The sequence below is a fragment of the Notamacropus eugenii genome, chromosome 5 (assembly GCF_028372415.1).
Source record: "Notamacropus eugenii isolate mMacEug1 chromosome 5, mMacEug1.pri_v2, whole genome shotgun sequence".
NCBI lineage: Eukaryota > Metazoa > Chordata > Mammalia > Diprotodontia > Macropodidae > Notamacropus > Notamacropus eugenii.
Window position 1 is genome coordinate 433,060,915 of NC_092876.1, and position 18,563 is coordinate 433,079,477.

The following is an 18,563-nucleotide window of genomic DNA, read 5'->3' on the forward strand; positions in this document are numbered from 1 at the left end:
TTTTTTTTAACAATTTTCCCCAGCTTTGCCAGTCTTTTGATTTTGATTTTGTACAAAAGCTCTATTTTACATAATCACCTATATATAAAAATACCCTTAATTCCTGTTTGGTTGAGGACTTTACCTTAGCCACAGATATATCAATCAAGGGCAACTCATTCCATTATTTAAAAATTACATTGTTTACGGTCACATCCATTCACAGCTTACTGTCGTATAATCTAAACCTAAATTCTTCCAAACAAATCAAACCATATCAGCACTGGACTACATTCATGTCCGATCTTCCTTATCTACTATTCCACTCACTCAGCAAACTGAGATGATTACTGCCTTCTAAGCCTGGAAAGCTAATACTGGCTTCACTCCTTTTTCCACATTATTTTCAGATTCCCTTCACTGGGACTTTCTCAAAATTATTTTTTACTTGTGTACCTGACTTTTAACTCCTCAGGATATCAATTATTTAATGATGGATAGATTTTCATATCCCCACTGTTAGCCAAGTACCCTGAATACAAAGATGCTTAAATTGTTTCTAAAACTGAATTTAATTGGGCTCTTAAGGAAAGCTAACTGGAGTATATACCAGACATAACACCCCTAGTTGTTTTATGTTAACATTAAATCCACTAGGACCTAACCTGAATACTCCCCCTTGTACCTTGCAGTATAAACCTATATTCCTTTCCCATCAGTGACTCAGTTATGTCAATTTCTTAGGATTTAAAGTTGGTTAGAATCTTAAAAGATTATCTGGTATAGCCCACTCACTAAACACAAGGAGAGGTCATGAACCTGTAGGTCACAGCAAGTTGGTGACAAAAAAGGATTTTCAACTCCAAATCCAGCCTCACTTATCCAAATGGTTACTAACTTGAGCCTCTAAAAATTTTTTTAGTGTTATTTCTATGAAACAAGTTCTCTGCACTGGATGTTAGGATAAAAACTTAAAAAGTCTCCCATTTCACTCATGAAATTGAAAGTAACAGTAATTTTTTACAAAGGAATCTGGATTTATTTCACCTAACATTGGGCTGCAAGTGAGAGCAACAAAGAAAAGTAGACTCTGCAGTTCAACTTTTTATTTTAATAAAATCAGAATATGCACAGCACATGCAGTGCTAGCATCTAAACTAATACAATAAGCAATTACTAAACCTACAGTGACTTGAAGTTCAATCTTTACATTCAGCAAGTTTAAATCCATTCTTGCATATGATTTTTGAATCCTTATTTATGAACTGAAAATATTGCTGGCTGATAAAACTTGCTAAAATGTTACCGCTGAATGTACAAGTCACTGATTATGCCAATACAACAAAGATAACCACATGTTTGAGGATTGCAATGTGCCAGACATTCACGGAGAAAAAAAAAACAAAAAAAACACACAACTAAACAAAACTCACGCAACAAACATCTGAGAATCTGGACACTTCACATCAGTGTTTAGAAGTGTTTCATTAATATCTTAAGACAAGTGTATCAAAACCTTGGCATGTTTTAATTTCAAGTTGCCAATTTTGTTTTACTAACATCAGAAAGTTATGGCTACACTGCCAATGCCGGGTCTGCTTAATTTGACTTAAGAGTTTAATATGACTTAACATTAAAAGCTCACACTACCCCGAAATATATAATTTCACGCATACGGTGACATTCAACATTCAAGTGCCAGTGTTTTTGTACTGTCTTTTGGTCAAGTTTCTTTAAACTTTCAAAGAATCACTTTTAGGCTTACAAAAATAAATATTTGTCAAAATGTTCAATAAATATTACACAAAACTAGCAGCAAAAAGTATCTAGAAATCTGTCGTGTGCAAATAGTTTTCTTCCCAACTATCATTCCCATGGTCCCAAATAAATTTTAGAATCTAGTCCCTTCCCCTTCTTAGACAAGCTGCGTTCAACAATCTCCAAGAGACAAAATAAGATTGGAAGTTTAAGGACACGCACACAAGACATATATATAAAATTCTCTGAATGTGCAATAAAAGAAGTATTTTGTAAAAAGTTATGGGCAAAATGTACAAGGGCCTAAACCTAGACTAATTGAAATAGCACCATAACAAATGACCTCAATACTGTCAAGTGCACCTACTTAATAAAAGTTTTAGAACAAGGCACAATACACTTGAAAATCTATTGCACTTTAGGAGATTTTTGCCGTCTTCCTATGCCACTGAAAAAAGATTGAGAGTTTTGATCACGGCACTCTGGCCACAAAGTTAGCACAGAAATTCCAAGTGGCAGAGGCATTTTTAGTGGTGGACAATACTCATCTTTGGCCAGATTTAGCATAAACAGACTATAAATACAATGGAAACCTATGCAACTAAAACTGACTAAAACTGCACTGATAGCAGAATTGACACCTTGTGCAGTTATGTACATATTTCCAACCTCTGTGATCTCAAAGATTTCAGTTTGTTACTCTTCTGGAGCCATTTTTACAAAGTCTACAGTAAGCCAGTTTAACATCTCAACGCAGCTTGAACAGAGTAATGTGAATCTGCATTAAAATAAAGCCTGCTGCATAATTCTTCCTGTTCATACCCTCTTGACCAAAAAACATCAACACTAGCATGCGTTATTAGACCAAAATCAGTCAGGCCCTTAAACAGGACCGGTCACTGCTGTGGTCAGCCATTCTACCATTTCAATTTTCATTTATGGCAGGCATTTAAAAAGTCTAAATAGATGAATTCTCCTAAAAACTATTTCAAGTTATCAGACCTTTAAACTTTCCCTGTAATATTCTGCCCACATTTGGCTAGCTCACATTAATGATCTGCCTAAACATTGAAAGAGGAATTGCTGTATTTACTTGCATTAACTTCGAAAACAGTGCTTTGAATGTATGCATGTATTCATACATCACCTCATCATGACTGGAATGGCTTATTAAAGACTATCAGGTTCTAAGTACCTATCCAGGATAGAGTGAGCAAATCAGAACTTTAACTTAGTACAGTTTGCCACATTAGAAACTAATTCCATTGATATGCTTCAAGATGTTTGTTTTTGGTTTTTGGTTTTGTTTTTTCCAAATCTGCAAGTATCAAAAGCCCTAATGAAGGCTACCGCATAAGTTTTTCCTTGTAATATTTATGGATGAATCGATGATTCCTGTTTAAGTTGTATCACACCTGTGTGCCAAGGTTTGATTTTAGCCCAAGTTCAGTAAATTTATTTTGTCAAAACAATTGATATCTTGAGCATTACTGAGCCAACAGGACATCAAAATAAAAGTTGTCTAAAGTTAAAGGCACAGTACATTAACAAACAAATGATCCTCAGTCACAAAATTATAAATGCAGTTTGGGGTAGGGATGGGTGGGAGGGGAGTTAATCCAAACTACAGCAATGAAGTCTTCAAACCACCTTCTGAATAGGGCTGCTGATTGTTCCTTTCATTTCTTCTTGTGACCTTGAGCTCCCTTTAAAAAAAAAATTTCAGTGGAGAATCACAGCTGGTAATGTACTGCGAGTTCTTGAAGCTACACAAGGTATAGTCTGGCTAAGTTACATGTGGTTTCCATATTAGCTTGTTTGGTAGGGTGACCTGCTGTGAGCAGATTCAATTACCCCACCAGTCAACCCCCTGGGAGTTATAATTTCCTCCATATCCATCACTGTTGTAGAAGCCTCCATAGCCACCTTAAACAAACAAAAAAGCATATATATTAGAGACTATCCTTCATTACAACTACTTTAGGCTAAAGTTAAAAACAGCCCTAAGTTTTTTCAATTACTACTTTAAGGGGGAAGAAAAATTCCTTAAATTTTAATGAATTTACCTCCACCAAATCCTCTGCTGCTGCCATGACCGCCACCTCCGCCACCACTGCGGCTGCTGCTTGCTCGACTACTACTAAAGCTAGAACTGCTGGCACCACTACTTTGTCGATAGTCTCTGGCACCAAAACCTCCACTGAATCTACTACTGTGAGGGAGGGAAAAAAGCATAAAAATGCATTATACCATCATTCCATAAAAAATAGGGAGATTCACCAGAGACTAGATTGAGAACGAAATTAACTTTAGTACCTCTTAGAACGTCCACGACTGCTACCCTTATAGTGATGTTCATAAGCCATACTTTCTAGCCATGATGGCACTTCTTGTTTAGCTTCAACAAGAAGATCCAGCAAATCCTTGGTGATGTTCACGTTCCTCTCGTTGAAGAAGGAAGTTGCAAGACCTAAAACAGGTCAAAGGAATTACCCCATGCTTTGTTTTCTACAAAGCATTAGAATATTCTAACATTCCATTACTATTGCTGGCACCTGGGTTAAAAACTGGTAGCCCAATCCAATCAAATATCCTTTTCTCCTCTGTATTTGAACCACATGACCAGTTATTTAATTAGATCACATCCACAAAGACATGAAATGTCAACCCTCTGTGAGAATTACAGTTTAAGTTTTAAGACCCATTAAGTACTTTGTAAGAGATTACAATGCAATAGAGTTAATTTTCTCACCAGTTAAAAACCTTACCAAGGTTCCCAACACGACCTGTACGACCAATTCGATGTACGTACTCTTCAATATCACTCGGCAAATCAAAGTTTATGACATGTTTCACATTGGAAATATCCAGTCCTCTTGCTGCTACCTGAAAAACAACGTTGTTTAGTTCTGGTCGATTTTTTAAAATGTACACATTGAGATTATAAGTAATATTAGTGTGCTTACTGCTGTAGCTACTAAAATTGGGCTTTTTCCTGAGCGGAACTGGTGAAGTGCTTCTTCTCGATCTCTCTGAGATCGGTCTCCGTGGATACTGGTACAAGCATATCCTTCATGGTACAAGAAATCTTCTAAGGAATCTGCCCCCTTTTTGGTCTCCACAAACACTAAGGTCAGTGAATCTTTGCCTGAATTTGGAAAGGATGGAAATGGAAAAGACTGCTTTCAGTACGAAGATAATTCATAAATACTGAGCACCACCAAGTGGTGAAAGTTTTATACCAGTTGAATTTTAGTTGCACTTAAAGGCATGCAAATTGAAGTAATTCAAAAAGAATGTTTCAATAGCATGTTATGAACAAGGAGGTAAAGACTAAAAGCTTTTCCTCCAACTAACACAGATTCTCATTACCTGAGCCACCAGAGCTGTGCTGAAATTCGTCGTAATTTTCTTTACCTGTGGCATTTAGGAGGTCAAGCAGAAATGACCGTTTGTCTGCTTCTTCCACCCACACTACTTTCTGTGTGATGTTCTCAGAAGTAGAGCCAACTCTGCCTACAGCCAGAAAGATATATTCATCCAAGAAGTCACGAGCAAGCATCTATAGGAGGAAAACAAACTTATTATTCACTGAAGTAAATATCATCATCTAAATATATGACATTTAAAAAACTTAAACTGTACCTGTATTTCCTTGGGGAAAGTAGCACTAAACATCATAGTGTGGCGAACTCCCTTTTGTGGCATAGTATCTTGTTCAACTATACGACGAATCTGAGGTTCAAACCCCATATCAAGCATACGATCAGCTTCATCCAACACTAGATACCTGATGACAGAAGAATTGTCAATATAGTTCAAAACTCAAGAAATCAACTATACATTAGACCAGGCAAAAATCATTACTAGAGAATTCAATCTTTGTAATACAGCTTAAGTTTTTATAAAATTAAAGGGTATACCTACATGTAATACCCTGTAAATTTTTTAATGGCTCCTTAAAAGCCAATGGACAAACCTGTAACATTTGAATGCAATGTAATTCTGTAAAAACAAGTGCCATTTCTGATTTCTAGTTTTGCACATAAGCTAACCTTCCAATTTTTAAGGGTATAAAAAAAAATTTAGCTTTGATACTGATATACACCAACCAAATGCTTAAACAGAATTTTTGGAACCACAATCCTCAAAATGTAGGTAGCTCTATTTTTAAATAAAACTTGTAAAAGAGATTTTTAAAAGAATACTATTTTTCAGGTAAATAATGGACAATCTGACACAGGCAAAACAGTTAAAGACAATTATTAACATACTTGCAAAAATCTAAGCCAATCTTTCCTCTTTCCATCATATCTACCAGCCGTCCTGGAGTTGCCACAAGCAAGTGGCACCCACGTTCTAAGTCTCGAATCTGCTGACCAATATCGGCACCACCATAGACTACACATGGACGAACTCTTGATCGATATGAAAACTATTGGGGAAAAAGAAATTTATTGTATTTTTCAAAATAGTCATGGAAATTGATTAATTTTCATGGTAATAACTCATCAGTAACTGAAGATTACCTTTCTGGCTTCCTCATAGATCTGTACTGCCAGTTCTCTTGTTGGTGCTAAAACCAGGGAAATTGGGTATTGTTTACGACGCCCGTACCTTCCATTTTCCTACAAAATAAATCATTTTATCAAAAAAGACTGTACAAAAAAAAAAAAAAAGACTGTACAAGAAAGAGTGGTTTTAAAGTGTCAATTCAGTATTTCTTTAATTCTGAGTGACACCAATGGAACAAAGCAATGTAAAAGGACCCCATTAATATGTGAATCACTCAAGATGTCACCCAGTTCTTTTAAAGCTTTCCTGTAATATCAGCACACAGATTTAAATACATCCAAACAGTTATATTTTTAGTTCAAAGCAACAAGGTTTTCCTGCAGTCCTTGAACTTAAAAAACAAGTTTTTTTCATAACTACTTCAACACAATTGGTTTAATTTGAAATTCTATACATTTCATTTAATGCATCAAAAACTTTATTCTGAGAAGGGGTCCATGACACAATTAAGTTTAAAATTAGTGGTCTTATGGGAATATTTTTTTAAAAATCAACAGCTGATTCACTTTTAAAACGTGACGCTCTACACTTGGTGTGCAAAATGATTTCAATGTGAACCAAAATATAACATGATCATGAACCTTTGTTTTAAAAGCTTCGACACTGATGAGCAGTCAGTATCACTAGGGCAAACGTAAAATTTTAGCATTCATAAATTAGAAAACAAACCTTCATAGCCCTCAATGCTTCGCCTGGGCCATCTGTATAAATCTGACTCAAAATTGGCAGAAGAAACGCAGCAGTTTTTCCAGATCCTATTAAAGGAAAGAAAAAAGTAAATTATCCAAAACCAACCCAACATTAAAGATGGTGTGCAACTGTACATGCTGACCGAAAAGCAAAACAAAACACTACATTTAGCCAGGAGAAATTTTAAGGCTAATTTACATCTCATGAGGAATTAAATTTAAATTCTAGTATTATAGATTGGTCCACTTCCATCACTAGCTTTCAAAAATATGACAAATGTGATACCAAACAACAGATAGGAAAGAAATAATACAATTGTTACTTTCCTATTCTAGTCACAATGTGTTCTAGTGTACACTGCTGTAATAAAGTATCCTTTATTTCTCTTTGTCCATCTAGTAACTTATTTGCTAAGTTGTACTTTGAATTATTATTGAGGTAATAGCTAGTGGATTTCAATACTAGGGAACTTCACATAATTATAGTCAGAAGAACAACTGTGATTTAAAGTCAAGATTTTGGGGAAAAAGAAAGGTGTTTTGAGGGAAAGTATTACAATAGAACACTTCTTCTCCCAACAAATGTAATCACGCGTCCACATACAACATTTTAATCAACCTCTCTACTGAACTTTTCATAATCAATATTTGTAGTGGTGGAATAAGTGTACCTGTTTGGGCACAAGCCATCAAGTCTCTTTTTTCTTTGATAATAGGAATAGCATGTTTCTGTACTGGAGTAGGACGAGTATAACGAGTAAGTTCAATATTCCCCATGATAATTTCTCCCATCTCAACGTCGCTAAACTGTCAAGAAATGTAAAGATATTATGAATATAAGATAACCTAAAACGAAGATTCAAGAATACAGTTTAGTATGCCCCCCAAAGGTAAGTCAGTTAATCTCAACTACAGGTATTTTACAAGTATACCAAAAGGAAATTTAAGAAACTTCATAGCCCCGCCACCAGCATGTCAACTGCTTGGAATTTTTCTATCCACATGGAGAATTACTGATTTGTAATAGTGAATGGGTTCTACCTTCATTTACACTATGGAAAAGTTTAATAAACTAATTCCATTTATGGTATTACTATAACTTCAGAAGTTCTGAAATCCAAAAAGGAGCCCTTTAGATAGAAATACAGAACACACAGGGGTCTGAGGGGAGATGGGATTCAAAGGCTTACACTTTCAATGTGTGGAGGACAGTTGTTGCCTGTTGCCTCAACAGGAATGTCATCATATTTCTCAAAGTTAATTCCAGTGTTTCCTCCAGAGAAGAGTTCCCTGAAACCAAAAATTCAACTGTAGTTACTATATGACATACAACTAAAGATATACACTGAATCAGTATTTTAAAAATCACTTACTGCTCCAGGCGATCACTTGGTGGAAGTGGTTTTGACCAGTCATCCTCGTCCGATTTATCAGACCATCGACTATTCCCACTTCGATCAAATTTGCCAAAGCCACTTCTGTCACCACGACTGCCAATGCCATCGTAATCACTTCTTCCACGATCATCAAATCTAAACAGGAGAAAACAACCATCACATATACCACCCATTTTGGGGGGAAATGACCCAACTTCATGAGAAGATACCCCATGCTGCTTATCTGATTTATAATGCAATATGAAGGGAGTGCTTCAAAAAGCTACAGAATCAGCTTACTTTAGAAGTACAATTAAAATTGACTCAACGTTCTGGCTTCTCACCTACCAAACATTTCTCCAAATTAGCTACATGTGCTTTATCTTTTTTTCCCCAAGCATGCCATTATATCTCTAGACTTACATCAGAAACAGGCCAATGGCTCATTTAAGAGTCAGATAAACATTTTACAAGCTTCTAATTATTATTAGGTCATAACTTACTCCTACATTTTACCCAAGTTGTTCTTGAAAAAAGTTATTTGGGGAAACTACCAGCCTCAAAAGTACTGCTTTCCCCAGTCACAATCTTTATAGTAAAAGAACTCACCAGTATAAGACTTGGGACAAAAGGTAGAAAATAGTCCTTACCTGAATTAAGATGTGTTTAGTTTAAGGCCTGGTATACCATGTTTGCGAAAAATCAGGATACAGGATTAACCACAGCTATAAAGTCAGTTCACCACACTCGTGTAATCAAAAATACAAGGTGTTTAAAATTTATGAGAAAGAACCCGCAAAAACCTCAAACAAGTTAGGCTATTTACTATATTAGCCTACATTTTTAATATTCAAATATCAAAGATTAACAGTGGTGCAGGTCTCATTTGGCAGAACAATCTTTTAAGATCTCTCATGACTTATAAAAAAAGCACAATGATTATGTTATGCTCCATATACAGAAAATAGATTTGGAATTTTTAAAAAGCCAAGAGTCAAAGTTGCACGTGGATTTTTCTAACACCAAAATCATATTTACTATCAAGACAGCTATGTATATAATCATGCAAGAGAATAGTCAGAATAGATCAAATCACATACCTTCCTCTTGATCCGCTTCCACGATCACTGAAGAAACTGGACTTCCCTCTTGTATCACTACGGGAGCCAAAACTGCTATATGCATCCTTATCTTTACCAGAATTCCAACCCGAACTATCTTTATCGTAGAATCCTAACAAAAAAGGAACAAGATTGACTTTCTTCTTTTAACTGCTAGGACCTAACACTAGGATTTACTAGATGATACATTTTAAGGGTCTCATTTTATAATTTTTTAAAAGGATAAAAAAGGGCAGGAACACACAACAAAATATTTTCTCGTTTTAAGACAAGGGCTGCTTCAGTTTATCAAGAATCAGAATCATGTTGTTAACCAAGAGTATTATCTGCCATAAAAAGGTCATGTATAAGAAGACCATTCCAATGACTGTACTGCTACTCTCTCTGAACCCTTCCCAAACTGGAGGTGTCTAAGTGTGCTGACAATAGTATTTACAGGGGAGGGGAAGAGAAAGGGACACACTGGAGAATAGGTGTCTAGTGATTCTTCCCCTTATTTCAAAATGTAAATAATTATTAATAATGTACAGTATACTTTTCAACATCAAGAGTTGAAGATGTTCACAAGAGAGCTATAGCTCAATCCATAGCTTCACAGATGAAAAGGCCAAGTAAAGGCCAGAGAAGTGACAATCACACAGATAATTAAAATCCAGTTCATAACTCCAAACTTGGTTTCTTTTATCATATCACTTTGCCAATTATATTCAAGGTTCAAGAGCACAGTTTTTCCCCTCTTGCTAAAACTAAGAATGCTCACTTTCTTTGGAGTCCCTAAATGGTTTCACACCACTTCAGATTATGATTTTTAACAAAAATATCCACAAGCAGCTGATTAGATGAAATGCTGACAAAAGGATCAAATTTATAGTTCTAAGTAGTTGAGCAATTAATTTCTCTGTTTAATTAATTTACTTAATCCCATGATGTAATTAATCTAAGTTTTAACATTGCTACTTTTATGTACAATCTAACATCAACATATAACATTTAACAATCAGGCAGGAACACCACACTAAAAATTTATGATAAAAAACCAACTCTCCCACCCATTTGTGTGACAAATAGTAAATGTAAAATTAGGTAGTAAAGAATCTATAGAGGTCAATCTATTAATTAATACAGGATTTAAGGCTAAGTGATGTTGTCAAATACCCAGTAGAAAGCTATTTAAACATACCAAATAACTGCCAATTTTCCCCTAATCTATTACTTTTGAAAATTGCTGTGATCCTGCAAACAAGTCTTCTAAGATCATTTACTCAGGAAATTATATGGGTTCAATTCTGCTTTTAGTCAAAAGTCCATAAAATATTTATCCAGCACAACAGTATTCATGTAGATTTAAAAACAGATCCTTTGGTTAAATATAATTTGGGGCTATCCTTAATTTGAGACAGTGCTTACATACTTTATAGTATAGAAAGCACAGATAACGTTATGCTTTTAATAACTTTAAGACAGATATAGAACTTGGTCCTGTCATATTTATAGTAATGTTATGCCCTTTAAGCAGTAAGAGCTAAATTACCATCAAGTAATGAAGGTAAATGACTACTTCTTGGGTACACTGTATTTTACAAATAAGACTAAGATGACCCAATATTCCTCAGGAACCTGAATTCAAAATCTTGTTCTGATACTTATCTTTTGTGACAAGCCCTACTGTTTCTTTGGTTAAAAAAAAATTAGGGGGGAATAGGGGGAGGAGTCCCAGATGATTAAATATCCATCCAATTCTAAATCTTATGTGTTGTTCAATTTCACTTGTGTCCCACTCTTCATTACCTATTTGGGGTTTTCTTGGCAAAGATAGTTAAGTGGTATGTCATGTTCCTTCTCCAGTTTATTTTACAGATGAGGAAACTGAGGTAAACAGGGTTAAGTGACTTGCCTAGGGTCACATAGTGTGTGAGGCCAAATGTGAACTCAGGAAGATGAGTCTTCCTAACCTCACGTCTGGCTCTTTTTCCACTGCACCACCTAGCTGCCTTAATCCTATGATACACCTTTTATTGGTAATCTTGTCTTAAAAATGTATAGTCACGTGTACTTTTAATAAAAATAACCACTTTCCGTCCCTCTGTTTCTCCTGGCCTTGTTATAGTCAGAAATCATTTTAGAATATGAATGCAAAACTAAAAATATCCAGATAGGAATTACGAGGAGTTAAATTCAGTAATATGTAATTCACAGGGTAAGGAGAACAAAAATGAGGGTGATGTAAAAACAAAAGTTGAAAATAGAAAAAAGTCAATGGATAACAGGTTTGAATTTATGATGATTTGGTAATACTTTATGACTAAGATACCAGAATACCTTTTCCTTCTTTCATTCCTTCTAAAATAATCCATGTGCCTGTGAACAAATTACTTTAACTTCCCAATTTCATCTGTAAAGCACTTCACTCTCTAGTTCTTTCTAAGTACTTTATTACTGTCTAAGAAAGTCCACACTATGGAGGTGATTGGTAGAGAATTAGAAACAATTTTCTTACTAAGAATTATTTTCAAACATTTTAATCAAAGCTAATAAATCAAATTAGAGCATGAAAAAGATGGATAATGGTACTAAACTTACTACTCATCACGTATCCAGAGTTCCATGAGCTTATTAAATATAAACACACTATTCTGTAAAAATGCTGTTTTCTGATAGCTCTAAGACAGGAACTATTTATGCCAACCTAATACATTTACTATGTAGTTCACTTTAGAATGAAATTGTGCCACTGAAAACATGAAATAACTCTTTTGCCTCAGAAGCACGGACTACAATTTAAATCAGATATGGATGTGTTTGAAATTTTGTGAAATAATGATAATGTAAAATAATCCTAAAAAATTTTTAGGGTCTAACTAGGCGTGGGAACCTGTGGCCTTCTTAGGTTCTTAGGTACAGTCTTTTGACTGAGTCCAAATTTTACAGAACAAATTCTTTTATTAAGGGGATTTGTTCTGTGAAGTTTGGATTCAAAGAGTTGCACTTGAGAACCTAGAGGGCCACATGTAGTCTTTAGGCTAGGTTCCCCACCCCTGGTCTAGACCATGGTCAGTACATACAAGATCACAATTCAAATAAAAGCAAGAAACTTCTTTCCATCATAATGCGTATAGCTCCTTATTCTATCAATCAGCAAGCAATAAATAGTGTGCTTTAACTGTTTAACATTGAAAATGGAACACAAGTGAAATATTCCTTTTAACATTATAACTCCTTGCCCTCACTTAGGATTCTTATTCACTCAACACACACAAATCAGTTCATTCTGTTTCTAAACACTTAAAGGGGAAAAATTGTACCTTATTACAGATGAGACAGATTAAAAAAATGTCTTACCCTTAGAAGCTTCTCTGTTCCTTAAATGAGGAGGAATATAACGTCCTTCTAAGAAAAATAAAGCATAATTTTATCTTTACAAAATCTTTAAAACAAAAGTTCTTTACAAACAGTGTGACCAAAGTGGGGGACAGGGCTTGTCAGAGGAGATATACCTCTTGTTTAACTCAAGTAATTTGGAAAAAAAAAACAAGGTCTTAGCGAACAGACTATTTTCATCTTAATTGACAAGTTCTATTGTTCCAATATACTTACTGTAAAGAGAAAAAAATCTTAGTACTTAAAATTTGGGGGGAAAAAACCCAACCAGAAATGAGATTTGCCAATTCATTAGATTAACTACTTTAATTTTCAACTTAGTTGAAGATGTGTGGCCAAGTTGGAACAGTTCTTTTGCATTGATTTAAAATGCAATATGTAAAATGTAATAATAATGTAAAAGTGTATTAACAATATCAAAAATGTATTAACAATATCAAACCACATCAATAGGATGTCACACTCAAAACAAGCAAAACAAATGGGGAACTCATCACTCACTGCTTATATAACTTGAAAACCTATCAATCAAGGCAAGAGCAGTAAGTCACTATTACTTTCCTCTTAATTTAATGAATAAATTCTCCAGAGTTGGAAAGTGCCATTCAGAGAGATTATATTTTACCTCTCCCCCTTTCCCTCTTCTCCTCAAGGAGTTTACAATCTACTGGATAACCTCCCTCAGATTTGTAATTTTAATGACTCCAAAGTAGAAGTCTTCATGTCTCTGGCTTACTAAGATTAAAAAATCAAGATTCCTCACTCCTTTCCCTCTTCACTCACTTTAAGTAAGTAATTAGAAAAAGGAAAAATGGGATTACTAAACTTCTAGAGACTGGGGTAGTAAAACATCTAAATAAAAAATCACCTCATTTGTCTACCATGACTTTACCATAGCAGCTTTTAATGACAAAGATTAACATTGAAAAAAAAATTAATTTGGCTAGTAGGCTGTTAAAAAGCAATTAACAGTCCATCCCAACCTCACATCCATATAACAAATCTCTCCTTCCTACTATAAAACTTCCAAATTATTTACCAAAACACTACTAAAGACAGAGAATCTTGGTTCTGACCTACCTATTAGTGAAAATTCTTTTGGTTCTTGTTAAAGAGTAGTTTAGTTAAACTCCCACCTCTCTTTTACTGGGTTGAAAGTTTTCTTTTGATTTTTTACACTGGCTAATTTGGATCGTCTACCAACCACACCTACTTAGAAGGTAAATTCATGTCCCACAGGGTTGTTAAACTGGTCTTTCCCTAACTTTTCCAGAGTTAAAAATACAGCCAAAGTAAGTAAGTTAAATCCAACAGTCTTTGAGTCTTTATTAATAAATAATAGCCTTTAAGAGTTTCCTGGCACTCTTATCATTAGGTCAAGACATAAGAAAAAAAGTTTTTTTAAAAACCAAGTTAGAATTCCCCCATCCCCAAAATAAATCACCTAAAATTTCATACTTACTGCTCGCTGTACCTCCTCCACTCTGATTATCTGAAGAATTCAGGTCTAGGCCAGCAAACTAGAAAAAAAGAGAAAACTATTTATACTGCCAGTACACATTAAATAGCTCAGGAAAAGAAAAAAGATGTGTGGCTTTAATAAGCTAGAAGATATGGGTTGGCTAATAACCTCTAACCTTTGGCTCTGCCATTAAACTGACCTATGACTTTGAGTTACCTAATATCCTAAACTTGTTCCCTAACTTAAAAATGCTTGTATCACAGTTCCTACCCACTCAATCTTTAGGCTTGTGAGGCACAGAAATGAGAACATTATCTTCTTGGCTATTTTTTATGAGCCTAAATACTAGGGAAATACTGGACTTAAAATTTGTCAATTATTAGGAAGCCCTATTATAAGCTTCCCTTTTTATGGGAACTTCAAATAGTTACAAACCTCAAATTATGAAATCTTACATGTAAAAATAGTCGAATATAATGCTTCACAGTTAATTATTTTTATAAAAAAATATTCTTTAGAGAGATCACACCACATTGCCCACAACATAGGGTTGTATTATGCCCTGCACCAAATCTACCTTTTACAAAAAGTGCAGCTTATAGAGCTTTACGATGTATAGATAACTTATCTCTGTACCTCATTTTAAGGGATGGACCTACAGAATAATAAACAGTAAATTATTAGTAATAGAACCATCTGTTTAGGAATTAAGTCACTTCCCTGGGTCTCAGTTTCTTCATCTGTAAAGTGCTGGACTAGTTACAACTTCTCAGGGACTCAAGTCCCTTCCAGTTCTAGAACTATGATCTTTTATATAAAATCGTTCTCCTTCGGGAGACACATTAGTATCATTGTAATTACTCTATTTGGAACCTTAAAATACTTTCCTTTTTAAAGTTCCTTTCAAGTTCTTTAGCTCTCTTCCACCTCTAAATCTCTAATTTCAATCATTCTGAAGATCATATTCTCTAACCATTCACACCCATTTTTATTTATTCCCATTGAGATGAATAACTCTGGTCCAACTTCAAAATCCTAGGTTAAAAAGTACCTTTTACCCTAAAAAGTGAATTTTAGAGGATTAAATGAAATCTTCGCTATGGTAAACAACACAAGTTAAAAGCTCTTTTTAGCTAAAAAGTCACCTTTATAAGCACAAATGTCACCCTTTAAAAGTTTATTAAATCACCAGATATAAATCCACATGACACATAAATAAAATGGCAGTTCTATCTATCTCCTCCAAACATCACCTATGAAAATATATTATGGTAAATAAAGTAGGAAGCAGATACCATTCCTCTTTTGCAGATTAAGACTGATGTATATGGCATTGTAGTGCATACTCCCAAGAAGATGCAATCCATATTCATATTAAAAATAAATCTTGCCCAGTTATTTTTCAAAAAATTACCCCACCAATATGCAACGTGCTTGGCAGACATAAAAAGCAATCTTTAACCATGAGAGAAAGCTCTAAAAATTTGCATTTTATAATTAAGGCAGTTCAAAATCCACTCCCTTCAATTCCAATTACTTATAATTTCTATGAGCTTCGTTCTGAAAACCCGGTTAACAAGAACATCCCCACTGCTTAAATTTTAATTTTCATAGGAAGTTGTGACAATGGTCAAGGTCAAATCAATTATTCTAAATTCAAGAAGCGTTCTAATTCAAGAAGCCTAAAATTCCAGATAGTGCTGCCTTCAAACCAACGCACTAAGTGAAAACACCAAGTCCCTAGCTTTGGAGGAGGGCATCACCATCCAACAGATCCCTGTCACAGTCCTCCCAATCCTCAAATTCCGGGTCATCGTTGCCAACCAGTTTCCCGAGGCTGCTGCGTAAGGCTGGTTTTGGACGAGCAGTTTCCCCGGCAAAGACACCTAATAAAGAGAGAGCGCTCTCCAGCATTCCCTTTCCAAACGCATTCAAACGACCCCCTCGACTCCACGACCGCCCCAGCAGCTCGCCGAGGCTACACCCGGCGTCAGCCACGGCCCGAACACGGAACAATGGCCCCCCACGTCCTTCCCCTGCTCCTCCCGGGGCCGCCGCCGGGCACCCTACCCAGCACCGACCCCAGCTCCATTCAAAGGCGCATTTCAGACATCGGTCCTCCTCCCCGTCTCGCGGGCTCGGGGCTCCCAACGTTAGGGGGCTGGCGCTCCTGACCCTCCCTGCTCGGGGACACCCCCACCTCCATGTCTCCACTACCCGGCGCAACGGCGCACGGCCGGCCCGGTCCTCCTCCCCTCCCCCCACGATCCCTCCTCGGCCCATCTGCGTCACAAAACTTTCCACTCCGGAAACGCGGCTTCGCCCCCCGGGACAGCCGAGTCCGAGACCCCCCCCAAAAGGGGGGACAAAACACGATCCAAAGCCTTCAAACCCACCAAAATGCCCTAACACGGGCTCCCCCGCGCCGCCGCCGCCGGCCCCGCACTCCCCCCGCCCCGCTAGCGGGCCGCAGCGCCGCCCAGCCACGCAGCAGCACACAAAGGAGGCCGCCGCCATTACCCGGAGCGAAGGCCGCCAGCCGCGCGCCCCCGCCGCCCGGCTCGGGCCTTCCGCCCCTCGTCATTCACACCTTCCACGAGATAAAACCGCACCGGCCACAGGCCGGAAGCCACCCCGAGGCTGCGCCGAGGCCTGCCCCCGAGCCCGCTTCCGCAGGCCGGGCGGCCTCGCCGGGCCGCACAAAAGGCTCCAAACAAAGGGCCCCCTCCGGCGCGCGCACCCAACCCCCCCCCGGCGCGCGCTCCCGGCGCGCGCTCCCTCCTCCCTCCCGACTCTCTTGCGCACGCTCGCACAAAAGCCGCCATTGTGCGCGGACCCCGGACAATACCTCGGGCGAGCCGGGCCGACACAAAGCCCGCCTCTCCCGGCCCCTTGCCACCCGCTGTTCCCCGACCTTCCCCCCGACTTCTCTCCCTCCTCCTCCACATCCCCGGGAAGGCCACCCGCTCCGGGCCGCAGCACACGACCCGGGAGCCGGGACGCTCGCACACCGCAGCGCCGGGCTTTAGCACTGCGCCACAGGCCGGGCTGGTGGGGGGAGGGCGCGAATAGAGGGAGATCCGCGCGGGCGCCGACCCCCTTCCCTCCCCGCCGTCTTACCTGCTGATCCAGCCCGAGCGCATTCTCCACCGCCACATGACTCATCCCTGAAGAGTACCGGGGACTCTGGCGTTACCGCTGCGGATCAACTGTGTGGGGGGGATGGCTCACCGCAAAGCACCTCTCACCGGGGAACTGCAGCTCTGGAACGCCCGGCGCGGCCACGGCCCTATATACCCACTCCGACGGCTCGTACGTCAGCACGTAGGACGTGCCCGTCCCCCGGCGCCTCCTCTCTCGGCCTGCCCACTCCTTCCTCCTCAGCCGCCGCTAGCGCTGCTCCTCTCCGGCCGCCGCGCCGCTCGGCCCGCCCCAACCTCGCGGGAACTGTCCGTCACAGCCTATTCTCCCGGCGCTTCAGCGGAGCAAAGTCCTCCAAAATTCGCGAGAGCTTCTTGCGCTACCCCCCTACGTCCTTTCCCCTTTCCCCTCCCCCCTCCCCCCACCCCCCTCGTCCTCGAACCTCAAGACCTCGCGAGAACTGCTCTTCCCCGATTGCTACCAGACTCGGAGCGCTCAAGATCTCGCGAAAATTCTCCTTCTCTTCACCCTCCCCCCAATTCTTCTTTTTCGGCTCCTTGTCTGTGGGCTTGAGAGGTCTCGTGAGATTTCTCCGTTCTAACCTGCCCCTCCCCCGCCCCCTCCCCACCCCCACCCGCCTGCGTGTTGCCTCCCCGAAGTCCGAGCTATCCAGAAAAAGGCCGAGAGCGGAGAATGTGGAGGGTCATGTGACCGCGGATGCCGGGCGCAGCGGCCATTTTGTAAAGTGGGGGATGGTGGCGTGGATGGAGTCCCAAAGCGGGCGTTGAGGGAGCGGGGCAGGGCGAGAGAGGAGAGGAGAGAGGAGAAGGGGTACAGGGCTTGCTCTGGAGGGTGGGACAGTGACCCCGGGCGTGGAGGTGAGGGGAGCGTCGACAGGAGTCGGCTCGCTGACGGGCTCTCCTCTCCGGCCTCTGTTGCCAAGGTAGCGAGCGCGCGGGCTGTGAACCGAAACCTCCCCGCTCCCCCTCCCTCCGCGCCGGCGCCGGGCGCGCGCGCCCCCTCCCCCACGCCACAGGGAAAACAATGAGACAATCACACGCAGAAACGACGCCAATTGTTACGC

General features: G+C 39.1%; 1 protein-coding gene across 6 annotated transcripts; it reads right to left on the reverse strand.

Annotated features, from left to right (window-relative positions):
- Positions 1–1,070: 1,070 nt before the first annotated feature.
- On the reverse strand, positions 1,071–17,866 carry DDX3X (DEAD-box helicase 3 X-linked). 6 transcript variants are annotated; one of them, XM_072615144.1, is made up of 17 exons: positions 17,459–17,866; positions 14,339–14,396; positions 12,838–12,885; positions 9,478–9,610; positions 8,375–8,533; positions 8,192–8,291; positions 7,673–7,808; positions 6,982–7,067; positions 6,267–6,365; positions 6,012–6,172; positions 5,383–5,527; positions 5,155–5,299; positions 4,704–4,885; positions 4,506–4,623; positions 4,054–4,207; positions 3,804–3,946; positions 1,071–3,663 (listed from the first exon to the last, which is right to left on the reverse strand). In XM_072615144.1, the coding sequence occupies exons 1-17, from the start codon at positions 17,501–17,503 to the stop codon at positions 3,584–3,586; spliced, it is 1,992 nt and encodes a 663-aa protein (XP_072471245.1). In that variant the 5' UTR covers positions 17,504–17,866; the 3' UTR covers positions 1,071–3,583. The 6 variants fall into 6 exon arrangements, with proteins under 6 accessions (XP_072471245.1, XP_072471244.1, XP_072471241.1 ...); XM_072615143.1 differs by having other exon boundaries at positions 3,804–3,949; XM_072615140.1 differs by having other exon boundaries at positions 3,804–3,949; positions 5,110–5,299.
- Between the last annotated feature and the right edge of the window lie 697 nt (positions 17,867–18,563).

Excerpts from the sequence above, each read along its gene's own strand:
- DDX3X (XM_072615140.1), bottom strand. The coding sequence starts at position 17,503 with ATGAGTCATGTGGCGGTGGAGAATGCGCTCGGGCTGGATCAGCAG. Across the intron at positions 12,886-14,338 it reads TGGAGGAGGTACAGCGAGCA|AAGGACGTTATATTCCTCCT; the intron begins GTAAGTATGAAA and ends TATTTTTCTTAG. Across the intron at positions 4,624-4,703 it reads CAATTTTAGTAGCTACAGCA|GTAGCAGCAAGAGGACTGGA; the intron begins GTAAGCACACTA and ends GTTGTTTTTCAG.